The 27,881-nt window shown below is 38.6% G+C and overlaps 1 protein-coding gene across 3 annotated transcripts in view; it reads right to left on the bottom strand.

The window, feature by feature from the left end:
- LOC120794835 (calcium-activated potassium channel subunit alpha-1-like) overlaps positions 1–27,881 on the bottom strand; it is a 90,228-nt gene that overhangs the window by 35,327 nt on the left and 27,020 nt on the right. For all 3 annotated transcript variants that reach the window (XM_040136207.1, XM_040136208.1, XM_040136206.1), the window contains exons 3-9: positions 19,064–19,125; positions 11,777–11,870; positions 11,579–11,690; positions 5,003–5,078; positions 3,839–3,914; positions 3,513–3,683; positions 1,348–1,439 (exon numbers count right to left, since the gene is read on the bottom strand). In XM_040136207.1, coding sequence (XP_039992141.1) covers positions 1,348–1,439; positions 3,513–3,683; positions 3,839–3,914; positions 5,003–5,078; positions 11,579–11,690; positions 11,777–11,870; positions 19,064–19,125 — 683 coding nt within the window. The remainder of the gene's footprint in view (positions 1–1,347; positions 1,440–3,512; positions 3,684–3,838; positions 3,915–5,002; positions 5,079–11,578; positions 11,691–11,776; positions 11,871–19,063; positions 19,126–27,881) is intronic.

Below are 27,881 nucleotides of genomic sequence, written 5' to 3'. Positions count from 1 at the left end.
CTCTATATTTTATTGGTTTGTATTTTATTTTTTCTCTGTGCAAGGCTGTTGTGTTTATGAATTTATCCAGATATTCTATGCTTTTGTTAATTTACTTACATCCTCTTATTTATGTCTGTGCTTTTATTTAATTTTTGCTGTGGTTTTTTTTCATCAATCAAATAATCCCATAATTTCACCTCTCCATAAAGCACTTTTGTCAATGTTTGTTGTTTTTAAATGTGCTCTATAAACAAACTGACTTGACTTGTGCTATTATTGTACTACTGTATGTTTTAGCGTTGAACATTATCATGTAATTGTCACTTGGGGCCAGAGGGGGGTGCTGTTCAGTGAACGTTACCTACTGTGGGCTCGCTTTAAGCTGCAGTGTGACTGGTGAGGAGTCTGCACAGCCTAGCCTCATTTTCCTTAATAAGTTTAAATCCCTTTACACACAGATCAAGGAAACAGTGTTTTCTTTTTTTTCCCAACAGTAACATGGATAATCACAGTTTAAATCATAGTGAGAAATCCTACATGTGCCATCTTTAAGCATGACAGTAGTACGTCTACATATATGACTACACTGCAAAAATATCTTGTCATTTTTCTTCTATTTTTGAACTCTCAAAGTCTTATTTACTTGAAACAAATGAAAAAATCTGACAGTTCAAAATGCCTCTAATGCAGTATTTTAAAAAGAATTTCCCCGAATCTATGTCGTTCTTCTCCAAAATTTGGACAATCACTTCTAGAAATGTTTGAAACAAAGGAATTGTTATTGAAAACATGTCACAATAATCAAAGTGCGCAAGCAGGTTTTTTCATTTGTTTAACATAAACAAGACTTTCAGGCCTCGATAATAGACAAAAATCACTTGTTGGGATGGAGGAATTTTTTGCAGTGTAAAAGCAAACATTGATTCATGACAAGCAGCAATGACAGCTTGCACACAAATAAAAGCAGCAGCAATACAGTACAATAAACTCTACACATTAATCATGGCCAAGTTCTTCAGTCACAGTGTGACTTTAGTGCTAATTTAGATCATTACATCTCAAATGACAGTTTCATGTCGTTTATTTAAACAAAAATCAAGAGTATGTCACCTCTTTATGAGAGAGCCACTTGAGTCACACAAAACCACACCATTAAAAGTTTGCTGTTTTTTCGTTTGTTTGACTTACTTTCTGCCTCTGGTCGAGTTATAACTCCCTCCATATTTCTTCCGATTAAGGATGAGAGCAGCAATTTCTGGCACGTAGCGAGCAAACATGGCCTACATGCATGAAAAAGAAAAAGAAAACGGCATGCAGAGAAGGTTCTACTGCAGTGGAGGCAGTAGAGCCTCCTTGAATACTTACTTTCTCCCATTAACCGCACTATAGGAACCACCATATTTCTTGCGGTTTCCTATTAACTCTATGATTTCAGGGACGTAGCTTGCAAACATGGCCTAAGGAGAAGATAGAAGACAGAAGAAGAGACTAAAAAAAAAGACAGGCAAAGAAGAGCAGGTCCTCTATTTTTGCTATAAAGAAATCCGTATTGTCTGAAAGAGGAACACTTCTGTATGTGCAGGAGTAATATTAATATTTATTTGTTAACAGGAAAAAGGATCAAGAAAATAAAAAGGTTGCAGTTCATTCAGATTAGTCATTATTGCCTGAATGTAGCCTGAAGTTATACCACATGTACATTCCAAATTCTGAGAAAAAGTATGAAAATGAAAAAAGGAAATTATAAGGCCAATATTTACGGATATTGGAAGAACAGAAGAATAAAGGAGAAAAATGACAGCTGATGAGTTGTATGTCGATCTGTGACAGAAAATAAATGATAAAAATCAAGAAGAAGCCTTATGTGCCATGTTTCGCCCAACAAACACATGTCGGGTTGATTTACATGGCACAGCTAAACGGATGGCAAACATCAACTGTGAAACTCTGCACGGCTGCACAACCACCTGAAGAACTGTGCTGACTTTGATTGAAGTATCAGTGTGAGGATATTCATTCATAAGGCCACAGTTAGATGTGAAAAGTGTCATTTTTATCAAAGTTAACTCTGTTTTTAGATTAACATTTACTGTAAAATTAACGATGACGGCTGCTATGAATCTGAAAATGTAGATATTTTTTCTATTTTTACACTGACCGCTGCTTGCAACAACTGGTTCCTTGTTGTTTCCTTTTTTTATTAGCAAAAGGTGTAAGTATCCTGCTTTAGTTCATTTATAGGCTATTACATTACCCGTAATGAAAATAAGCTATAAGAAAAAGAAGAAAAAGGTCTAGGGCGTACTGCAAATCATTTTGCTGTCGATCTGTACTAATAAAACGTTTTGTTTACAGAGCGAAGGGGGATATTTAACCTCCTCACATCAATTTTCCTCTAATTACCCCTTTAAGTTTCTTTAGGTTGGAAAAAAATCATCTTATTCTACACTGTCTTACAGTATCATATATACTGTGTATCATACTGTCCCAGCTTTTCTTTGAAGCTCTATGCTGGTTACCCTGAGTGAAATATTCAAACCCAAGACTCCATGTTAGTCGGTCAGATAGAAATATTGTCGTTTGCCATTTTCAATTCATTTTCCCAAATTCAGCCTGACATATTGGGTATCATTGGAAACTCTGGGATCTCCCCTAGAATTTAAAATTAAATTCTGAATTCTGACCAATGTTTGGATGCACAGCATGACTTCGTACCGACTGTCTGTACTTAAGACTTCTGTCCCGTTGCCCGAAATTATTCATTTTAGTTGGAAATTTTATAGATTACAAATTTTTTTTGATCATCAAAAAGATTATGAATGTCATTGTGGTTTTCCAAAGAGATATCAAACTTAATTTTGGACGAAATGTCACTTGTGTTCAGCTCTTTTACCATATTACGGTATGTCACCATGCTGTTTAATCCACTTCTGAGTAATGCTTTATGATCCAGATCCTCTCAATGACCTTTGGCTACTTTCTTTATCAGAAAACTCAGGTCTGTGGTAAATCCCAGAAAGGTTGTTTTCTGTTAGATCACTTTTTTTCATTATCACCTATCATTCTATAAAATGAATGTCTTTTTTATCCCTCAAAATGCTTTTAAATATTTGTGCAGAAAGTTACATACAGCAATGTTGCTAAATCCATAAAGCTGGGCTCTAATAAATCATCCTTGTATCACTGTGTTTGTTGGAAAAGAGGGAGGGGAGGCTGGAGGGTGGAGCCACCTGAAACCGCAGTACTTTATAGTTAATAACAATTCATGTCATTTGAAATTAATATCTAACAAAACAAGTCTTCAGCATTATACCTGAATAAAGGCTGCATTTTTGTAGACAACTCATACAATACATGACATGCAACATACTGTGGTGAAGAGGGGAGCCACAAAAACACCTCAGTGTAAACAACAGGGGAAGGGCGTCCTGAGTTGACGGCGTCCCGGCGTTTGTTAACACCTGGCGGAGTGTGATGATAGGTTGCATGGAGGATTTAAAGCAGGAATAAGTAATGAGAGGGATTTTTACCAAACCACCAAGGATGAAGAAGACCATAAACAGGCGGCCCAGGGTGGTTTTTGCATAAACGTCTCCATAGCCAACAGTGGACATAGTAACCATGAGTAAGTAGACACATTCCCAGTAGGAGAGTGCCTGGGAATTTTGGAAGTTTTCCCAAGGATCCCCCGAGTTTTCCACCTGGAACAGAGGTCGAGATTTATATAACCAGAAAATATACTGCGCGGGATTTTATCTTTTTCCACAGTGCAATAAAAAGTATGTATCAAAAATGAGCGGCTAGTTGCTATATCAGCACACTTTCACCTTAACTTACTTGGCTCACATTAACTTACCAAATGAATGAAGCCTGCTGCAGTTAGCCATGTGCTTATGAAGATTGAACACAGGTTCACCAGCTTTATAGAGTTACTATAAAAAAAAGAAAGAGTGACAACAACAGTGTTTGAGTTATTAGTTGTTTCATTCATATCAGGGAAATACATATTGACAAATATCCAAACAAGTCATTAAACTGGAGTATACATGATCTAAAATGCATTATACAGCTTCCATATCGACTTTTGTCCTAAAGAAATACAGTGAAGGTTTCTAAGGAAACTGTTCAAAATTATAAACAGAGATAATTCTGATCTACTCCATGTGAGCGTGATTCATCAGAAACACAGTAACACCCCACATAACAGTAACAGTGGAGTCCTTAAAACTGTTGCGTCTACTTTGACATTTTTCATAATGAATGTATATGGAAGTATAGTGCATGCTTCGATTGTATTGTTGGGGTTAGTCATAAAAAATATAGTAACGTATGGCTCTATTTAAACATTTTCACAAATTTGCAGTATTTGTATATTTCCATAATAATCCCAACGAAAATCTCTATCATCACATGACATTAAAAGACAACACATGCATTTTGTGAGCAAAGGTCTTCCCCCCTATGGTTTTAGTATCTGTATGTGCCAGGTTGTTTAAATAACACAGCCTGTGTCTTATTGTGAAACGAGTCCCTGCATGACCTCTGCTCTCTCCCCCTTTGTATGTTTTGCCTTTACCTTCATCGGAGTGAATGAGTGAGGAGATTATTCTAAAGCATTTTTTTTGCACTATAAGCTCTTCCTGACGGGACATCTGTGCAAAAAGATTTAATTCTAAGCAGCGAGGAGACAAACAGAAAGCTGTTTCGTTCAAGACTCCATTATACAGTACAGTGTGCCCAGTGTGCACAATGGAGCGGTACTCCCTGCTGTACTGAGGAATAAAGTTTAAATTTGCAAATTATCTGTACCTCGTCAAATTGAAGTGCTCATGCTATGATTAATTTTGCATCAAGCAAAACACTGCAAATAAAGATCAATCTCCCCCCTTTAAAGTAAAACTGTGTTTATGCTTATGTCAACAAAATAAGTCACCGCACATGCACTATTTCACATTGCCACAAACATTACAAACAGTCTGCCACACTGTCAAAAAGTGAGATAAAATGTCCATACACTTACCTTGTCTTTAGTATATTCAAAAACTGTAAAATTTCTGAGAACTGTATCAACCTTAAGGCCCTTAAAAACCTCAAGCCTGTGAGAAAAAAAAAGACCATAAAGAAATTACCACACATGATTAGTAAAAACACAGACAACATCAATAGCATTCGACTGGGGTTTAACAAGAACATCATACCTTTCATACTTTCATCCATGTTTATCAGCTTCATTGGATTCATATTGATTAAAAAAAAAAAAATTCTGACTGATCAAGTGGTACTAAGCACTTACGGTATCATAAAAAGTAACGTTTTGGAATATGTGGGGGGGAAAAATGAAAACGAGCTCTACATCCCAGATCTCTCTTCATCAACTCATAACACACTGGTTTTAATCTCAGGAGCTTCGCAAAGCACCAGTATCTACCTGATACATGTTTCATTCCTGCTGGAACAAACCCTGAACGTGGAACAGATGAAAACCTGGATTGGAGCAAAGACAGGTGGACGCTGTCGCACCAAATTGAATGAGTAAACAGCTGTGACGTAAAATCCTTAATTTGAGGGTATTTATGTGAATACAAAAAAAAAAAAAAATGGAGTCTGTGCCTGCTGCCAAGAGTTCAAGGACAGCATAACACCAACAAAATCAGCCATGGCAACACAAGCCTGAGCTCCTGTACATGATTACTGATTGATTGTATCATACCATCATTTAAGCTTCATGTATATTTAATCGCAACCGGATTCTAACCATTTTACGGCCATTTCTGTCCAAAAAGCTGAGAAAATCAACACAGTAATCATCATCTCCTGTAAAAGCATCACACAAAGCAAAATAACACAAGTTTTCTTGTTTATGTTTCATAGTTTAGGTGCATTGCCGTCAACTACCAGCTAAAAGGAACCTCCCACCTTATCGTAAAAGCCAAATGTTTCATGGATCCAGCTGAGTATGAAAAAAGCTTTATCCACTGTAGTTTTGGTTCTGCGTAAACAATTAAAAGCCACCTCAGCAAAAGAGTGAGCGATCAAGTCAAATCCATCTCCCCATGCATTAATGGAGCAGAAGAGTTTCCCTGCTTGAAAAGGTTTGTGTGATTGCCAAATTACACAAATCAAAGACGTGACAGGGACTCATTCAGCTAAAAAAATATATAAATAAATAATCATAAAATGACGTGAACCCTGGTGTACCTCGCCAAAGCTCATTTTTCATTTCAAGTGAGCGTTTGCCAGATGGGGAGCATAATACACAGCAAATCCTGAACCTGAACCTGCTCCAGCTGACACACAGAGCCCAAAGAGTTCTGGACATGCCAGCCTTCAGTTTTAGTGGAGATTTTCCTTGTTTCCACGTCCTGCAGGTCTTACCCCAGTAGGAGATTACATGGAAGCATGCGCCGAAGCTGTAGCAGATGCTGTCCTGGTCCTCTTTGTCGCTGACCTGCCCGTGGCCCATCCTGACCCTGTAGCCCTTCTGGAAGAGCTCCCCGGTCGATTTCTTGCGCCTTCTCGTGTTTGAAATTGTTTGAGAGTGCGTTGCTCCATCAGGCCCCCTGTACACTAACATCTTAGTGGGAATCATGTCTGGAAATTACTTGCCAAACTTTCCAACGTTAGGTCCAAAATCTGCTTTACATCCCCGTCTTCACAATTCTGCCTCCACTTTCCGACATATCACGTTGAAAAAATGTGGTCCTCCTCCAAAAAAAAAAAAAAAAAAAAAAGAAGCAACAAACAGTTGGGTTGCAGCTCTTTTTTGGAAGCGGCATTTTCATCTGATTTACCTCAGACCTTCATGGTATCCTCGTGGTGATCCGGCGCACTCAGCGAGCTTAAAGCAAACCCTTTTCCCATCAGGATATTAGAGTGTAAGCTCCTTTAGGATTCATCCAGGGAAAGGAAGCAGCCAGAGAGAGAGTCTGTCCATCAGCTGGCTTCACAATGTAACCTACATCGCATCCCTATAACCCCCGCAACTGCTCTTGACAAACCAAATTTCATTCTCCTATCTTGGACAAGAACAGTGTGTATTTTTGTCTCATGTTTATAGCAGAAAACAAGTCATGTAAAGGGCCAGTAAAGCTGTGTATGGAAAAATGAGAAGCTTTGGCAATCATTGTGTTTTCTGGGGATTTAGTGATTCTGCAATAATCCTTAAATTAATCACAGCTGATGTAATAACTTCTATTGTAGTTGAGCTAAAAGGAAATGAGCAGCATGAAAAATGTCACCGCAAAAAGAAAATATATAGCAGCTGACTGAGCCCTATGTCTGCCAAGGCCATTCAATCTGAAATGTGAATCCAAATTTGAAATATGCGTCACTTCTGTTGTCAGCAAAATACTGCACAACCTGTAAATCATTTCTGTACAAACAATAAGGGGTATACATGTTCTTTAGAGAAGTGGTTTCGAAAGGTTTCAATTTAAAATGAGGCACCGTCAACTTGCAATTTCTTGTCAAATGTCTTTAAACTGTTAGAAGTGAGACCACAAGGATATTTTTTACTTCTAAGAGTGTTTCATTCAAATATTTTTTCAAGACATATTCTATATTTCTGAAGACAAAGGCGACAGTTAGAGAAAAGTATGAAAAAAATAACAATTTTGTGTCAAAACACTGATGCATTAAATTGCAGGGCCCATAGTTTCCAATAATTTTTGGAAATGCCTATGTAATTTTGTACTAATTATACTGAGAGGATTAACACAATAAGAAAGCTAAAAACTGTCTCTGCAACACAAGTTATGGTCATCTGTTTAGACTTTTTGCTTTTTTCTTGTGGGTAACTGGATCAACCGGCTTCTTTGGGAATTTTTTCTAATTGTTCAAATAACATTAAAAAAATATATCACTCTTCAGTCGAACTGGTAACAACTGGGAGCCCTATGCATCCAGTGACGAGGAGTTGCAAGAAGACACTACTTTGATTTAAGGGGTCACAAGTCATAAAAGCTGGCAACCACTGAGAAAGAGAGTCTGTCAGTCAGTGCACAGCAGGTCAGCTAAACATGCAAAAAACATGTTACAACTGAACATATATGGAGCATAAAGTTTCCAATAATAAAATAATAATGAATTAATATTTACATGGGTTAAAATGGAGCTCATCTTTTAAGGACATTTTGGAAACTGTCCTTAAACTCAACACAACAGACCAAACTCAAGTAACTGTCTCAGAACAGTGTCTCACTTTTCCCTTTATCAAATTCCATAGCTCTTTTCAGTAAAAACTAGAAAATTAAAAGAAAATTACCGACCTCAATCAAACCTCAATAAAGCAAACATATTCCATTAATCATCCTGCGCCCCTTCATATGTAAGTTGGGACACCTTTGGGGGTCCTGACACCCAAGTTGGGAACCACTAATTAGCAGCATTTGCTTTTGAGGACGTTTTGTTTCAGTGGACGGTTTAATACTAACAGCCTCTTTCTGTTTTACTCGGTAGGAAAAAGCTCACCACCAAGACATGAACATCTTATCTGGAAGAGTAATGTTGTGTTTACCTCATAATATTTGACCGAGACGTACTGGACTACTTTCGCAGTCAGAGATAAATGTGCTGCTGAGGCGGCTGCCTCTATTTCAGACCTGCAGCAGGTCAGATTTTCAGCTTCTAAATTCAGACGTAGTTATAAAAATGCTTCTTGTGTCTATTAGCCTCTGCATGTTGTTTCTGGGCGAAGACATTTTCAAAACAACATCCAAAATGTGTGTCATGCGCGCTCCTGCACGCTGGTCATGCAACATTGCGAGAGTTTGTCTGACAGAACATCTGCACATACTGTGTGTGTATTTGTGTCAAAATGTTCAGACAGGCTTGGCAGATTGGCAGTTTGGCTGAGCGCCCTGTGAAATATGGAGTGTTGATCAGAAGAGGGAGTTCGACAGCTGTGAGCAGATGCTGCTGAGCTGGTTATGACCTCATCACCTGTTCAACCTCAGTTTAACTAAACACCAAATCAGTCGCTAATCCTCCACCACCACTTGCCCACTGACCATACTGACTGAGATTATGTCTGACAGAGAATATTTTACAGGAAATCTCAGTATTTTATTTTGTTTTACCTTCAATCTTTAGTTTCAGTAACAACAATAAATTTTTTTATGTATAAATCTGGGCACAAATGGGTCTTTTTCTTTTGCTTTGTCCCATTAAGTCATCACACTGAGCCGACATGAACAATATCCAGACCCTGACAACAGAGCAGCCAAATGGAATTCAGCCATTAATAATTTTATTATCAAATCCCTTTATAGTAGACAATCCATATTGATACGAAAATGATTTAAACCTATATTCAGCTCTACAAACTATGTGCGTGAAAGCTTGTATAAGCGCTGCGCTCTCTCAGTATCTGTTGTGTGCCAGATGCTGTGTACTGTGGTCTCTGTGAAATATAGTTAATAGAAGAAGAATTCCACGGTTCAAATGAGCAGGAAGAGCCATGCATGGCTGAGCAGATTACAAAAACAGCAGCAGCGACAGCCACACAAAAGGTAACAACAGACCAACAGGAAGGGTAAAAGTAACAGAATCCCATTACTGCACACAATGTTTGAGTCAGGAACTGTGGGAAAGGCAACCAAAACCATGATTAGCGCTAAAGCTGGTGCCAAAAAAAATTTAAAAATCTCAAAGATTCCCACTTTAAGACCAAGGTTTTAAGAAATTCAGAGATCGATCTCCAGAAAACATGTTGCTGTCTGTATGCAATATTATGTGGATATCTTTGTAAAATAACTGATGGGTTGCTCCATTGTTTTGAGTAACCTCCACTCTCTATCATATCTGTGACAACTTCAGCAAACAAAAACCAAAGCAAGCGCTGTGCAGCTGAATTCTCCTCCTCTCTAAACTTGCACCATTTTCTACAACTATAAGTTGATTGGTTGAGAAGACACCAAAAATTTTGTGGGATCAATTTATACTGCAGTTATCCTTATAGATATGTTCGGTATGTGACTTGGTCTTAACACATCTTTCCATCCACGCAGAAGTTAAAGATGCACTACAGAAGAGAAAAGATACGTGCGTGTCCATCTTTACTTTTTTCCTGTAAATTCATTTAGCTATCAACAGCACACTGCTGTAAAACAGAATATACTGTATGCTTAACCAACCTACACTGTATAAGTAAAGGTTAAATAACACATTTTATACAATCTGTTTTAAAAAGGGAAAGAAGGGAGCAAGCAGAAAGAAGGAACAAAGTTGGCTCTCAGGTGCAGCAGTAGCCAGCAAATTATCAAAAAATGTGCAAAACTGGACACATAAAAAGCACAAAATTCGGAATTTTGCTTTTAAAATGGCCACAAGAAAACACAGAGATAAGACCCAATAACAAACCCAAACTACAGTAATGAAAAGGCCAGGGCTTCAGTACTGTTTCTTGCAATAAGAATAATAAACTAAAATGCAACTAACATTGATATGGACTGTATACTGGTGCACAAATCTACAACATGTGTAATAATATCATGACAAAACTGCTGAAAGACAATTATGTTATCTCAAATGCCAGCCACACCCTCACATGTCCACTAGATGGCAACAGCAACCACCACTTCCTTCCACCTCTGTTGTTTTCACACTACGAGTCACAGTACATCAGCCCAGGGAAAACACACAAGCACATTACGCAACTGTACTTATCAAGCTGTCATACTGAGTCTAAAGTAGAGGGTGTTCATTGCTGAATAAGGTGCTGGTGTTGGCTGCACAGCAGGTTTGTTCCTCAGCTGACAGGAGAAGAAAAAGCAGCTATAAAAATGTGTAATGCAGCAAAAGGAAAAAAAAAAAAAAAGATCCCCTTTAATCCTCTAATTCCTCGCAGACCTCTCAGAGTTATGAGCTTCACACATTTAGCAGATTGACTTCTATTCCAGTGCTCAAGATCCCAACAAAGCCTATTAGCTTTTTTTTTTTTTTTTATCCATTTGTGTACATTTCAATCAGAGCATGATTTCATTTGAGCGTTACGGCAGGTGAGCCGGGGAGCTCCACTGGAGAAGTGAAGGGCATGCGAATGACAACTGCAGCGCATTTCCCACTGCCCAGAACACATGGCGAAAGACATGGAATCCACAGAAAGACACATTTCCATTCAAACCAGCTTTCAAAAATGCCTGTTTAAATGGCACACCCTTGACAGCCGGACAATATTTGATAGTGCTGTCATTCAAACAAGCATTAGTTCTAGGAGTACAGGCTGATGAAGCCTTTGAGTCACCGTGCTTTTCAGTTTTCGTGCTGTGCTGTAGCAGAGATTTTAAGTAATAGCGAGGAGCATCAGCTTTTCATGCATGACCTGCACGGCCCCAACATAAAGATCATTTAATGACAAAATGATCAAACTTATATGGCTAATGTTGTATGTGTGCCCACATAAATGACCACAAAATACCAACAAGTTCCCTTTTTGCAGCTTTACTGACGTGCTGAGATTATCTGGTGCGTTCACCGAAAAGAATTACACTCAGTAAATCCACTGGGGGGCACCACAGGCTGCTGGGAGGCTCAAAAGATTCACGACACACTGCTTGGTCACTTCATCAGCCTGTGTGAGCAATGTGAGCATCCTTACCGAGCCAGCTCCTGTTCAGGTACACCGACACAAACACCGGAGGAACCGTGAAGAAGTCCACCACCGAGTTCACCTCCAGCCAGAACCACAGCTTGTCATTGGCAGCAATGAACTGTAGAAATTAAGGGCTGAAGATTGGATTCGCAGCGTTCAGGTGCACAGAGAGAAGTGCAAATCAACAACTTGAGTTTTACTCACGCGGAGGCCGAAGTACAGCAGGAAAAACACGTTGAATGCCATGTCAATCTGCAACGTGAAGTCTTTGTAGAAGTTCTGACAGGACTCAATAGGACTATTAGAAACAGAAACAAAGTTTGTTAATGTCCAAGGGCAAGAACTGACGGTTAAGTGAGGAAAGTTTTAGTAAAAAAATGGATATATAAGAACATTATTTCATGAAAAATAAAGCATAGAAGATGCATTCTTCTTTTCCTGAAAATGTTTTTAGGAATCCCAAAAGAAGAGGAACATAAGTGTCCAAAAAAGTGCAACAGTTAATATTTTCCAATGGTTTTTCTGTTGAGAAAGGACATGCATTTATTGTCACACAAGCAATAACCTGTCGAGATACCTGATTAACCCTTAAATAACCGCAAAACAATCTATTTGAGGAATATGTCGTATTCCGATGTGCAGTATTACATTATGAAAATGGTGCTGTTTTCCTTTCAGGCCTGCATTTCCCATCTCATAGACAACATTTCAGTTAAATATTAAGTCAAACATGATGGAAATGCAGGGCCAAGGCAGTAGTTTAAGGGTTAAATGCATGCAGGCTTCATGTCTTCTTCTATGAAATCAGGCAGCCAAAGCAAATGCTAGCAATGTAGTGAAGTCTCACCCTCAGAAAAGCTTGTATCTGGCACTAAGAATTCAAATAAAGAGAAATAATTAACCAAGTAAATGTGAATGTAATAGGTTAGTACGATTGTTTAATAAAATTCATGACCTGGAAGCTAAAAAACATCCTTTCAAAATATTATTCACAGCTGAAATGAAAACACAGATACATTAACAAAGATAACAAAAGTTAACAAGGTGCTGCTGAAAAGCAGTTTATTATGTTAGTGTGATTAGGAATATACTGTATGTTCTATTGATAGGCCCTTTGCATGAATAAAAATACAACATGAGATTTTTTTATGATGTTAACAGTGACTGGTTAATTGTGTTAGTGCTGAAACAATTAGTCGATGAATCAATTAGTTGTTCGAGATAAAAATTAAAGTACAACAGTTTTGATATTTGATTGTTTAAGTCGTTTATTAAACCAAAACATTTGCTGCTTCCAGCTTCTCAAATGTGAGAATTTACTGTTTTTCTAGGCTTCACATTGTAAACTGAATATCTTTTGGTTTTGAACTTCTTCGTCGAAGAAAACTCACAACTTAAAACACATTACTTCAGGATTTCTGGAACTTACGATTGTGGTTTCACAGTTTTTTTTTTTTTTTTAAAGATATTTTACACAAAACCATGGATTTATTAAAGAAAAAAATATTCAAAGGATTGATAATGATTGATAAAGACTGATAATGAAAATAATTATTAGATGCAGTGGTTCGTTTTCAGGGGGTCAGGACTCTGGACAGGAACCATCCTGATGAACAGGATAGGAAAGCAGAAAAAAAGATGTGTTTCTGAAACACAAACTGTTTTTTTTTTTTTCATAACTATATTTTGACTTAACTATAATATTAGTTTTTAGCTTACCTGGATCATTTTATCTTATGTTTGTTTGTTTTTTTAATATACAAATAAATGAATCTGAAAAGGAAAAATTACACTTTGGCTAATTTTCACAGTCCATGGACATAAGCATCTTTTGATGCGCCGGCACAAATAGATATTGCTTCCTCTTGGGGGGGGGGTCACAAGATGTAAAGGTTTGGGATCCAATGCCATAAAGCACTCAGCAGCACGTTAGTGCCAAGCAGGTCACTCCTACATAGTTTGTTTGTTTTCATCCTCTACCTGCAGGATCCCTACACTCACGGTCACAAGCTTCGCTAATGCACACCACACAACTCAGCAGCTGTGCTGTTTAATACCACTCAGATTAAAGCAAATTGCTTTTGTTATGTAAAAAAAAAAAAAAAAAAATCTCATAAACTCCCTCTGATAAAATACTGTCCTCGTGAAGTTCATGAGGTGACATTAAAATACCTTTGGGATTATTTTGCAGCGATCTGATGCACAGCAGTGCCACTCGGTTGATCTTCTGGTTGACGATCACGAGCTCATTGCTGTGATGAGGCAGACAGCTTCACACAACCGTCACGTCTCATCCCGAGTCTAATTTACAGAAATCCTCACCAGCAGACAGTATATCACTCCAGCTAGGTTGCATTATTTTAACCCTCAAGTTTGAACTGGACTTGCCGTTCCACTGCGTTTGGGTGCGTCAAAAGATCACCTTTCTGTAAAAGGTGGTCGGAAAATGGGTTCCTGAGCTTTGTGACCACAAGAAATGAAAAAGCTCTGGAGTCCATCTGTTCACCAGTGAATACACCGAGCACGCTTTAATTAAAGAAACTTAACTTTATTAGCGATAAGCTGAGAAAATCACTTGGAAGTGCTGATTTGGGGATTTCACACAGTATCTCTGTTACATCTGTAGAGTGTAGACACCTTTTTTTTAAGAAATCTTGAAAACTTTGAATTATTAATATTTTCAGTAATTTACAGGCATACATAGATTTTTAATAAAAATTAGTTGGGATAAGAATCACTTTACATGTAAAAAGACAGTATTATAGTTTTTCTTGCATTCTTCTGATGTATTTGTGTTTATAAATAGTAACAAAATATTTTTTCAACCTTGACCTGTTTTATAATAAAATTTTTACTATTACTAAAGATTTGTACATTTTTAAAAGGTTCCTTTTCCTTTTTTTTTTGTATTTTGTGTTCCTGGTCGCTTTATACTTTGTTAATTTGACAAAATGAGAAGTCAGACTTAAAGATGAGTTCATGCTGAAAAAAAGGATACCATGTGTGTGGAGTAAGGACAGTTTAGAAGGTGCTAAACAAAGATCGATGCATAGAACATCGGCAAAAAATTTACCAAAATGAACCTGGAATCCTAAAGTTTTTGCATCCTCCACGCAAAGCGCTACATATCCTGTTCATGGGAAAAGGGAAACTAGATGACCATCTTGCCATGGGATCACACAAGCCGTGATGCTAAATCGGTGTGTGTGGTGCAATGGAACACACAACATGAGAGAGGTGAGTTTGGCGAAAACAGGTGAACTGTGCCAGATTTATTCAATATGCCCAACTGTGTGATCCCATCGCAAGACTGTCTGGAGTTTTACCTAATGTTTTAGAGTGGACGGCAATGACTGAAACTGGGACACAGTGGTCCACGACTTAAAACGAATGTGCGACAGATGTGTAAAGGGTTGGGGGGGTCAAATGGCCCCTTCCCTACTTCCAACCCCTCTACTTCCGGTGCCCTTGCTAAGACCACACCCGTCTTCGAACTCGGCCTTCCTTTTCATCTCAACTACACACCTGTAAAGTTTCGTGACTGCATCTTGGATGGTTGAGACGTTATTGTGGTGACAAAATCTGTCCACGGACAGACAGACAGACAAACAGACAGACAGGAATATAAACACCTGCCAAATTACTCAAAACCACCTCTGTGGTAGTTCCCACTACAGAGTGGGAAGTGTCTCGAGGACCACATTTGGCCATGATGACACACATAGACACACAGACTCACAAGGTCAAAACGTTGAAAAATGCCCTCTCTCGCAATGTTAAGGAAAGTGTTTAAAAAAAAATTCCTGGATCTGATGGACAGGAGCCGCACCAAAATGCATTGGGTTCTTCCCTGGTCCAAGCCCCATCCCTCCACCAAGTTATATGCAAATCAGTTAGATACTTTTTGCATAATCCTGCTGACAAAAAAACAAACAAACATACACAGTCCTCATTGGCGGAAGTAATAAAAACAAGGCTGGTAAGTTTTAGAAAATTTGTCAGACTTTGTCCAAACTACAGTGGTGAAGCACCGAACTTTGTTACTTTTGTAGGTTATCTGATAATATAACAGCAATTGGCTGATGTTTTCACTATAGTTTAATTTATGTTGAGCCACTTTCTCCTTTCTGTTGTACCTCATCAGTTCTTTAGCAGGTTCTGTGGTGTTTGTTTCCTTCTCTGTCATTCAACTCAAGATGTAGTTTTCATTAAATTGTTACATTCAGCTTTCTTGCACCTGCATAATTTTGTTTTTCTCAAAAATTACAATAAAGAAAGAAAGAAAGAAATCTAACCAATTTTCTTTTTCGGCACCTCTAAAAATAGTCCTCACATGTTGGATAGCTCTGCCCTCCTCACGGTATTCACACATCAGCCTGGCAAATCCCCGTCATAGCAGGGTGACAGACCATATAGCAGAGACAGACCTATAGTGCTAAATAATTGAGTTCCAGTAGGCCTGGTTTGAGAGATGTCTAAGCCTGTTATGGATCACAAACCCGCTCTGTCCACAGCAGCTCTGGTGTCTCTCTCTCTCTCCCTCATTCAATTCAAGCTTACATCAAACAAGACAGACCAGCTTTCATGTAGAAAGACGTAATGTTCTCCGATGGCAGTGCATGTGATAAATGTGACAGTTTATAACCTTGAACAAATCCTGAACAAAAGCTGAATCCATTCAAGGTGAAAAACCACTTTTACTGGGTATTGTTGAAAACTTTTTGATACAGGCCCCAAATGACATGAGTTCATGCTGTTAGTCTTTTGATACCTCAAATTGAGGAATATTACATTTTTTCAAGAAAACGTTTTTTTTTTTTTTTCATTTGGCAAAAAATAAACCAGCATTCTCAAAGTTTTACTGTCTTAACACTTGTTCTTGTTGTGCAAGAAATCTGCCTGAATAAAAAAAAGTCTACAATTAGCAAAATCTTGATTTTGGGTTCACTAATCAATATTTTCACAGTAACAATTGATCAAATTACTAAGTAATGTGGAAGGGGCCGACTGTAATGAACCTACAGAGAATTATCACCCCTAACGTACAGTTCCCCTCAAGTTTAAAAAGCTTTACAGTGAGTTTCAGCTCATTGATTAGCTCATTGATTGCTTCACTCTCACTGCTCTCATAGTGTTGTTTTTGGCTGAAGCAGGCAGCTGGTTTCAGCGAAAAGGCTCTAAAAACCCGACTGTAAACTATCTGCTCGGCACCAATTGGCAGACAGGCACTATTAGCAACTAGCTGGTGAACATACTGGAGCCTTTAGCATCTTCAGAACCAGGTATTTCCCTCAGTGGCTCGTATTGACCAAAAACAGAAATAAATAAAAGTGAATATTGGGCTCTAACTCGCCAGGTGGGCAGAAATACGACTCCAAATACATTTTTGTGTTGCTCCATAACTGCTGGTTGTTTAAATAAGCACTCACCACATCAACTTAAAAGGTGATGATATGTCAATTTTGTTTCAGATGCCTCCAGGTGGCCAAAAAAGTCTGTTATTGCAGGTTTAAGACGATTATATGCCAGACTGTGGCTTTGCTAGTTTGTTGTGGAGTTTTTCTGCCCCCTGGTGTCCAAAGAAATTAGTCAATGAAACTTTCCCATTAATAAATATCTCATTAAAGATGAACTAAACAAGATGAAGAGTGCGACCAAATATTTAACATCAGCTTTCTCTTCTCTGCGCTACAGACACAATTCGTTCAATACTCACTGTTGAAGTTTGACACCCAGCTCTACTTCAACACTGATGAAACAAAGAACAGTGTGGCACTCTCCATGTTCACCTTGACTTACAAATGACATTGAATTACATGGAAAAAGAGGGTGCAAAGTGAGACACAGCTAAACCTTTACTGAATAAAACTCCCTCGGGACCAAACCGGCTTCTTCATCTGGGTGCAGCTCATAGCTTGAGCTCTTCTCAATGAATGTAAGTGGGTCTGCTGTGTTGATGTCTTTCTCTCTGTGTCGATTCCAGCCAGGTCAGCCTGTCCTTCATATAACAGCCTCAGCAGCCCCACAGGACTAATTACAGGAAGGGCTATATCGGTTACAGTCTGCTGCCACTTAGAAGCACACAAGAGAGCGGCTAACTGGCTGGTCTCTGGCTTTAAGTACTGGGTTTGTCGGGTTGACAGGTAGTGAAAAAGTACTGTCTGAATAATAGAAAGACTTGGATAAGTCTGAATGCAAATTGGGACAAAGAGCCTTGTAGGATGAAAATGAAATTAAGTCGTTGGACAGGTGCTGCAGTATCATTCCTCATTGTGTATTTAACAATGCCGTTTCTTATGTGGGAAAAGGTTAAGGAGAGAGGTCGAAGGTCATCCTTCATCAGGTGAAAAGGTATCGGGCGCTGCTACGAGCAACTTCTGAGAACAGGAGGCCACAGATGGCAATGGTGAGGGTGTAACTCTACCTGAGCTTGTGCAGATAATGAAATGAGATCATGCTCGCAAACCACATCAGGGCAAGCCAGGCCCTCAGCTGTATGCAGTCTTATGAAATAAAAAATGACCTGAATGCCTGCCTCCAGGACCATGAGCCAGATTACACGATTTTACAGCCCATTTTCTCATCTCTCCCTTAGCATTACTCCCAGCCGGGACTCCCTCTTGGCTTGATAAAAGCTTTTATCCTGGTATATTTTGCCCTATATCTTAATGGCACATCCTATCTAAACACTACCAGGCTGCGGTAACAGTATACTGTCGCACATGGAGCTAAAAGGGTCTTCCGCTTCCTCTAGTTTGATGAGCGATGGTGATTGTATGAACAGGAACTTTGGTCTTTCCTGCCTGTTTTAGAGTCTGATCCTTTCATTACAGAGATTAAGCAAATTTCATCTGTGAGTAAGCCCAGAGCCGTTTACCTGGAAGGGGATTGGATGAAAACAGCCAACATGTACGTGTTCACAAATACCATATACTGCTCTGTACAGAGCACAAAGCACTCAATGTTATTAAGGCTCCGCTACAGTATATGGACTATATGAGGATTTATGAGAGTGTGCTGTGGGAACCAGTTAATGGCTCAGCTGTCTGAGGTTGATCGAAATCATAAATGTCTGAAATACATGCAATTTTTGAATGAACCATTCTTATCTTTATAATGGAAGAACCATCATTTTATCAGCATTATTTAAGTGATTTAGACTGGAATAAGATACGTACAGCATAAATAGTCAATTTCTTAATTTCTCTGAGAGAAAACCTGATACTTTTTAGGACTCAGAGGACATGGGCAGCAGGACTTGAGACAGACTCAAGGCTACTTCTCCTTTTTTTGATCTCTGTTTACGTTTGAGAGCAACGTTTTCACACTGAATTCTGGGAAAGGATAAAAGTAGCTTTAAATGTGGTCTACCTATCATTCCAAATATTCTGCAGCGCAACAGGATAAACCAGGGTTAATTGTGACCTATAAGCCAGAGTACCACCAGTAGTGATGAGATAACTAATAAGTTAAAAAAAAAAAAATACTTACTCAGAGGAATCTATGAAGTATATTACAAGAGCTCCAATGCTGAGAGCAAATACGAGAACCACCTGTAAAAAAAGAAAAAGGGACCATTTTACTTAAATTGTCATGATACTACTAAATCATCCAAAGTATGGTTTTACAAAACAACCTGTCAGAGCTAGACAGTAGATGTTTAATCTTCAGATGTTCTGCACTCTAGGATGGGAAACAGGAAAAGGAGGATACCGGCTTTATGCATCTGACCTATTTGGCAGGCAACACAAATTTATTCTAATATTGAAAATGATTTGTGGGATGTGGAGGAGTTTACGAGAACAAATTTCAAAACCAAGTTACAGAGTGCTTTACAGAACATAAAACAAGAAAAACAAATGGATCCAGGTGAAGCAATATAAAATATTAGCAAATGAAATTTCAAGTAGAATTCAATACATGTACAGAGAAACACAGAATGACAAATTATATTTTAAAATGATTAGTTAAGTAATCCACCATTGGATTGTCAGAAAATTAATCTGCAACTATTTTCATAATCCAATAATCCTAATTTTTAAGCAAAAACACCAAAACACCAAATTCTCTTGTTCCAGCTTCTCCAATGTGAGATGTTGCTGCTTTTCTCTGAATTATAAAATTGTAAATTGAACATCTTTGTGTTTTAGAGTTTTGGTTGCACAAGACAAGACATTTGAAGACCTCACCCCACTTATACACTAATGATTAATTAATTAGTTGATTGATTGATTGAAAAAAATAATCAGCAGATAAATTGATAATGAGAATAAAGGTTATTTGCAGCTCTAGATCTTTTGTTCTGTAACTGATAAAGGTCTATTTTCTCAGAAGCATAAACTGTTAGACAACCTCAAACAAAAAGTGAACTGAGGAGCAAATGTAATGAAATAACATATCTGTTTAAGGTGTGTAGCTAATGTTTAATGCCTATTAACAGCATTAACAGACCTTGAAATATCTCGTCAGCCTGTTATAATTGTTATATGTGTTATATAAACCAAAAAGAAGGAGTCACAGTTTGGATCAGCGGTTTCACAACAGACTTATCAGTTACTGCTCATCTGACAGTGTAAATAAATACACAAGAGCTCGGCTCATCATGTAAATTGGCAGCGGAAGAGTGGGCGAGGTGACGGAATACTTTCACAGACACAAACAAAGATGGATACAGCTGAGTCAGAAGCCTCGGTGGCCACAGCAGAGCTGCGTGATAATAAAAACCAGGGCATCACTTCTTTTCTGTCACTCTGCCTTTCTGCAGTGGAGGGTGACGCTGCTGAATAAACCCAACCCCTTGAGAAAGCCGATAGACTTTCAGAGCAGACTGGCAGGCAGGTTGCAGGGTAATAAACATGACGTCCAGGGGCGTTACCGAACGAAGCAAGAGTCGTCAGGTGACAGCTCTGGCACTGATATAGCTTAGGTGAAACATAATCACCAGCCCTAATGCCACAGGAACAGACTGAACTGTAAATATAAATAGTCATAATGGGGAAGAAACACAGTAACAATCAGTATGTCTAGATATTTGGAGGACAAACAGAGTTCGAGGTGACTGCTCCTTCATTTCAGTCAGTGTTAAACAGCCCTTGTTCTCACCTGACACAACGCTACTGTCACTGAGAATCACAGTAGCACAGTCAAAAGTGACTGCTGTCATGTTGTGTTTGTCAAACCAGAGAAGAAGGTGGAAGATTATCAGAAATGGAGGACAGAGAACAAAATCTCTGTTACCTAACCACAGCATTCTTTTTTTTTTTTACAAAGTAGGCTAAAAAGCAACTAAGCCACAACACAGGTCATGAGTTTATACATTTCACATTTTGCAGTGAAGTTGTTACAAAACATTTTTTCTGCCATCTGGGTTACAAAGACCTAGATTTCTACTTGTTGATACATAATATTAATTGTATCATCAATTTATATGTAAAAGTCAAACGGCACAGCAGCTCATTAATACCGTTTTGAAATGAATGTCCCCATTTTCCCTTTTAAAAGCCGATGCTAATGTAGACGAGGGCTCGACCCAGAGAGACACAGACATGCAGAGAAAGGTTTCTGCCAGACAGCAGAACAAATGTTTTACATCCTGAAATACTCTACCGGGTTATCTGCAACCATACCTGGCTTTCATCCATTTAGAAATGACACAATGGCCATCCTGAACAAGAAACCAATGGGCATCCATAATGAATGAGCTCAGCCTAATTCATTTCCATGATGTGAAATTGTATTGTCAACCTGCAACCACTGATGGCTCTGTAATGACAAAAAAGAACCAGCATGCATTTTTAATCGACCCCTTTCTCTTTGAAAGCCAGGAAATCCCTTTATGCCTCTGACCATCCCAGTCTAGAAGCTGGAAACAATGTTGCTGCAACCCTAGAAACGCTGATGCCACCGGCACAGGAGGATTCAGCGATGGCAGTAAATAAGACACGCTGGCTGTGACAAAGAGGGGCCACTCATGACTGGGTTTGTCAGTGAGGTGACAGCAGATGCGGCCAGTGCTCATCATTCGTCTCAGACACAGGATAATGATGCATCACATCTGTATCTTCAGCCACCTTAAGCCATTTGCTGACAGATGGCTCCGCCCACAAGGGGGCACAGTGAGCTCGGACTCAGAGAGAGGAGGGAACCACTGCGTAACTCCCGCTGCATGACGACCAAGAGATCTGCCAAGACATACTCAGACTAATTGGCATTTATTTTTTCCATCATACTCTTCACTTACTGTCGACAGCAATTACAAGGTAGAAGAGAAATCACTTTGCAATGAAAGAAAATGTCACATATTCTCTCTAAAATGTTCCAACAATAACTGTTCACTGCCAGAGACACTTAAGAAACCACTGTTTTAAAAAGAAAAAAAGATTTTTTCATGAAACTGTCTGACAGGAAAAGAAAGTAGTGAAAGAAGTATCAAGTCATTTGAGAACAGTCCAAGTGAAGTCTCAAATTATCTGAAACACGTCCATATCACGCCTCGAGTCTGGCAGAGAAAGTCTCAAGTCAAGTCTCAAGTTGTTTGAAACAAGTTTCAAGTCAAATCTCAAGTCCGTGAGGGCAAGTCCGAAACCATGTCTTCATGAGGAAATGCACTAAAATGACACGGCATTAAAATTATCCTTTCCAAAAAAATTAAATATTCAAGTTGTAAGGCTGTGCAAGAACTGTCTGTCACAGTTTGACTTCTTTTTTTATTGCTGCAGGATTTTTTTAGGTCAAAACCTGAGGCTGAATCGAGCGTTGAAGCATAGAAGGTGTCATACATAGAACAGATGTGCTTATAAGTGTTTAAGGAGTCAAGTAAGTCATGTCTGACATCGATCAAGTCCGAGTCAAGTCTAGTCCTAATTGTTTTGACAAACGTCGGACTTAAGTCTCAATTTTACAGCTCTTAAAAACAAGAAAGAGTAAGCAACTAAATCTGAAACACAATTGTCACAATCACCAAAACTGGAATATTGAGGCTGGCTGAAAAAAACAAACAAATTCTTTTCTCAGAAATCTCCAACTCCAGCCGAAAAACGTTACCTAAAACTGACTCATAAATGTATTTTTTTTAAAAACAAACAAAAGAGACAATTAGACTTCTTCTAGGTCCACTTTCACAGGAGATCATAATATCACCAATGATCCTGTCTATAATTTAAAGCATCTCTCTGCCTGGCAGAGCGCACTAGCAGGTCTCAAGCATTCAGAAGTCAACCTGCAAGCATCAGGGAACCCACTCATGCTCCTCCACTCTTCCCCGGGTGTGACTCATCATCGACTATTGTGAATAACCTGCCAAAGAAACAGGAACTTTACCTGGGCAGAAAAATAACTTCTGCTGTCGGGAGTGAGTTCCCCCTCACTGATATTTCAGATAAAAATCCTCTTATAATGTTTTTTTTTTTTTTTTTTTTTTTGTAGTTTGGGAAAGAGACACAGGTTGGTATAGAAACAAATTATAAATGTTCAGAATAACACAATGGAAATGAAAGATGCTTTTAGCACTAAGCTACAGAACTCATATGCTGTTGGGAATAAAAAAATTTGAATATTAGTAAAAGAGAACAACAAAGAATCATTAGTAGAAAATGCAGTAAACATCATCACTGGTGTGTCAAAAGCATTATAACAGTACTGCAGTGTTTCAGATGAAAGAATCAGGTCTCACTGGGATTCAGTTAAGACAGAAAAGTGTTTTACAAATTCTGCAGAGGAAGGTTGTGTTACTTTGTGAGCTGCTACAGTATCTAAAAACAGGTTTCAGAAAAACCAGGGGTCAGTCTGTTCCATATTCCCTTAAAGCCTGCTGTCACTGTGGGATCAAAGCGCTCATTGGTGGGATGCCACTGATTTATTCGTGCAGTCAACTGGCCGTCTGTGCTTCGGTAAAAAGCGTCCAGTCGGAGCTCCATTATTCTGTGTGTCACATCCAGTTCATACTTCTCTTACTTTAACTGTGTGCAACTTAAATGTTCATAGGAGCTTAAGTCCCTGTCCCGGTGCTCCTCATGGGTGACTGTCTGACCCTCAGCATATCCCCAGGCACACAGTACTGCTTTCCAAAATAAAATGACCTAAGGACTATCCCGGTGAATTGCAGCCAGCCCATCTGTGTGTCCTGAAATGCCACATCGATTCAAGCGTCCAGTCTGAGCTCCATTATTCTGTGTGTCACATCCAGTTCATACTTCTCTCACTTTAACTGTGTGCAACTTAAATGTTCATAGGAGCTTAAGTCCCTGTCCCGGTGTTCCTCATGGGTCACTGTCTGACCCTCAGCATATTCCCCAGGCACACAGTACTGCTTTCCAAAATAAAATGACCTAAGGACTATCCCGGTGAACTGCAGCCAGCCCATCTGTCTGTCCTGAAATGCCACATCGATTCATACGGCCTCTTGCATATAATGACAAACACAAAAAATACAGAGCTGCACAATAAGAAAGAGAAAATGTTGCCATCCTTAAGCTGAATAGCGCAATTACAGACCGTGGCATGAATTGCAACACGAGTGAATATCTATTTGTTCCTCAAAACTTAGGGAAAAGTTTTTAAAAAGATGGGTGATACTCAGCTTACAATTATCTCAGTTTGAATCCATAATAAGAAAATTGATGAGAAATATTACAGCGCAGCCTTGTAAATAACTACAAACTCAATACAGTTATCATTAAATCTTTTTTATCTTTTTGTTGTTGTTTGGATTGGCTGTGAATCACCTCGTAAAGATTCGACTGAGTCTATCCATTAACGTTACAATAACTCAGTATTTACCATAATGTGATTAGATGTTTGTGTGCCTCTATTAGATTTTGAGCAGCAGTAAATGTTAGTGTAATGCAAATTAGCATGTTTACAACAACATGCCATAAACCTGATGGACTGCAGCCCTGACGAACACACGGACACTGAATGAACATTTGCGACATTTTGCAGTGTCATTACTGTTGAACTCCAGGCCCTTTACAGCTGACAGGACATGCGACAGGACATCTGTGACATGTGATGCAACTCCAGCTCTACAATCTCAAGCTATTTTTGCTATTGTTTGACAGTTTAGGAAAGGAGTATTGGGTGCCAAAGCACTATGATAGATGATGACATCCACCGACCTCATTATGAACTTTTGATGGTTCTCACGTCTCCATTGGGAGCATTTAGAGTGCACACAGAGCGTTTCCGAATAACTACTCTTTGCTAATTAAGGTAAACAATTATTTGATGGTGTTTTGTCTATCAACCTTGTGGCTATTTTGAATCTTAATGCTGCACTAATCAGTATTTGTATATTAACAATGGATCAAATTATTTTGTATAATAATACAGTTCCCCTCAGCTCTATGAAGCGCTTTAGTGTCTATCAGCTCACTGTTTTGGTTTTTAAAGCCCACATGTTTTACATTTTAAACTAAGTATACACCGCCAGCACCAAACAACAGATGGACAAAGGTAGAGATATGCTAATGATATTTTCCTCAGAAGTTGGCAGTCGGCAAAAGGAAGTAAAGAAGTAAAGTAGGAAGGAAGGAAGTAGCTAAGGACGAAAGTAGAAAAGGAAGCAAGGAAATAAAGAGTTTAAAAAAAAAAGAAAAAGGAACTAGGATGTAAGAGAAGAAGTAAAAAAGAAAGTACGGTCATGGAAGTGGTATCTACCTCCTGATCTAACCCTCTGCAAGAAAGCAAATAAGCATATTTCCAAAAACTAGAACTTTGGCATAAAAAACAACAACAACTACTGACTTCTTTTACTGATTTAAATCAACCTAGGTATTGCATACCTATGTTTATTATTTACTTATCATTTATTTATTTTGATTACACACACACACACACACAAAGTCTATATCCAAAGAGGATTATTTAAGACAGACACAAAAAGACTAATATCTTAAAGGCAAAATATGCGCTCCAATTGTAAACATCAGGGTCACCCACCATCAAAAATTAAAAACACAAGATGAGAGACCTCTTATGACTTGCAAACTGGTTGACAGGTCTTTTAATATATGATGAACAGATGCTGGACGACAGCTAAATCCAAGTTATAAATGATTTCTGATGCTGGTAAGGTCAAACTCATTCCTGTTTATAAACACAGCATCAAAAACGGGCCTACACGTAATTGGAACCTGCTCACAAACAAACAAAATGCTTATTTTTCATCAATAAGTCCGATTACACATGCAAATATAGGCTCTGCCTATAAATTATATTGTTAAAAAAAAAAAAAGAAAGACAGATTGGGCCTTTAAGAGACAGCTGCCTCCCCGTTGAGCTCAGACCTGTATTCAGTGGCTGTGTATGCATGTGCCCCAAGCTCGTGGCGACAGGCAAAAACACAAGATGCATACTAATGGGGTCTTGGATGGTGCTCGTGAAGCCTGGCACCCTCCTCAAGCATGATCTTAATATAACCTTCCCAGCATGTGTTTCATAAACAGTCTACAGCCTCATCTGCCTGAACGAGAAATTGTGATTAAACAGCCCAATCACAGCATCAGTGGGAAGGTGTTTTCTATGTTCTGTTTCACTCAGATTTGTATTTGACAAGGTCACAGGCAGTAATGACGGGTGGATATGTACAGTTTAAAGGTCAAAACCAGAACATCGGAAAAACAGCATCAATAGTTCACCATTAAGCATAGGAGTTCATTTTGATCATTTCTTTTTTCATAATCATATTGTGCAAAATTTCCCCAATATATATGGGTTATTGTTTTCTTTTTTCCACAGATTTTGAATTTAAAAAAAACAAACAAAGTTATTTGTTCTGAGCTTCTCACAGACAGAAATGCCCATGAAATAAACAAAAACATAAAGCTTCATGTAAAACATCAATGGGGCACTTGGAGTTTAAAGCTGCAATAATCAATTTTAGTATATATGAAAAGTACAGTTATTTTGCTAGATTTGAGTTGATGATTGTTATTCGGAATTATTGTTCTTGGCTTATTAGATTAAACAAAAACATAGTGGCCATGTCAAAGTAGAAGAAGTGCAGTCTTAAAGCTGCAGTAATCAATATTTCGATATTAACAAATGGCTAACATCAAATGCTTTTTTTAAAATGTGAAATGTGAAACCAAAAGAAAATTATTACTCCACTCTGCAGTTCCCCTCTGCTTTATGGAGCATTATAGCTCCTTTCAGCTTATTGTTTTGGTTTCATAGCAACTTTCCTCTTACTGCTTTCACTGCTCTCATCAACTTCGTTTTTAGTCACGGCAGGCAGCTGTTTTCCAAAATACAAGCTCTGATAACCCAACTGTGCACGACCTGGCCAGCCCCAGCTTTTAAGCTAAAAAAGGCACATTTCAAAAATTTGTCTCTTTCAATTGTGTTTTCGATTCTCTGGCGGCAGACGTCGTTGAAAAGGTGTAGATCAGTAGCACATAAGTGACTGACAGCTGTGGCGTGTTTCCTTGTAACGGTAAGACGCCTCTTGCTGTAAAAATCATCAGAGTGATTGGAAAAGGACTCAGTGCTCCTCACTTTTTAGTTTTCTAGTATGAACGTCAATAAAGAAAAATGGCCTGAGTGGGCTGTGATTTTATCAGAGTAGAAATCCTCATCCACAGTGCTGTACCGAGATACATGAATGCATCAGATCTGATTGAAAACCTAAATCTCAGCTTGGCAGTATGTGGTTACTTATTATCAGACAAGATAACAATTAGATTGTATAATGGGCTGCAGTCACTGATGAGAGCAGCAGATGGATGATAAATTATAAACACACAATCCCCAGAAGTGTGTGTGGTAAGAAAATAGCTCATTGTGTGTCGTTCTGATCATGCCCAAGCTGCTTTAACAATGTAGTGATTCACGACTGAGGCTAAGCTGGAGGACACGGAGCTGAAAGGGTTCAACGCGTCAGCCTGCTAGCAGCGGGATGACCATATTGAAACATAGCGTTGTTGGTTAGTAAGTGGAGCTCAAATGTGCTGAGAAGAGGGAAGGGTGCACATGAAACCTCCAGGTGCGGCATTAGGCCTAAAAAATGAAGACATTATGTTAATGTTCTATTCTCTTAACATTAGCTTCAAGTATCAAGTACCATTTTTAGTGCCAAAACTGTTTAATGTCTTGTTTTCAAGGTTTTTATGCACTTTTTTCAAAAAAAAGGAGTAATTGAAGAGGATAATGTTTAGCGAGAAAATGAATTTCTATCAAAACCACATGCTGCCACGGAGAAACAAATAATTAGAATAAACAAATCTCACTGGGGAATTTGTTATAAGTCGGCTTTCCTTCCAGGAAGAAACAAACAAAGAAATCCCTGTGGATGGTTATCTCTCACATTAAA

The sequence above is a fragment of the Xiphias gladius genome, chromosome 9 (assembly GCF_016859285.1).
Source record: "Xiphias gladius isolate SHS-SW01 ecotype Sanya breed wild chromosome 9, ASM1685928v1, whole genome shotgun sequence".
NCBI lineage: Eukaryota > Metazoa > Chordata > Actinopteri > Istiophoriformes > Xiphiidae > Xiphias > Xiphias gladius.
This window is presented reverse-complemented; position numbering and strand designations above follow the sequence as displayed.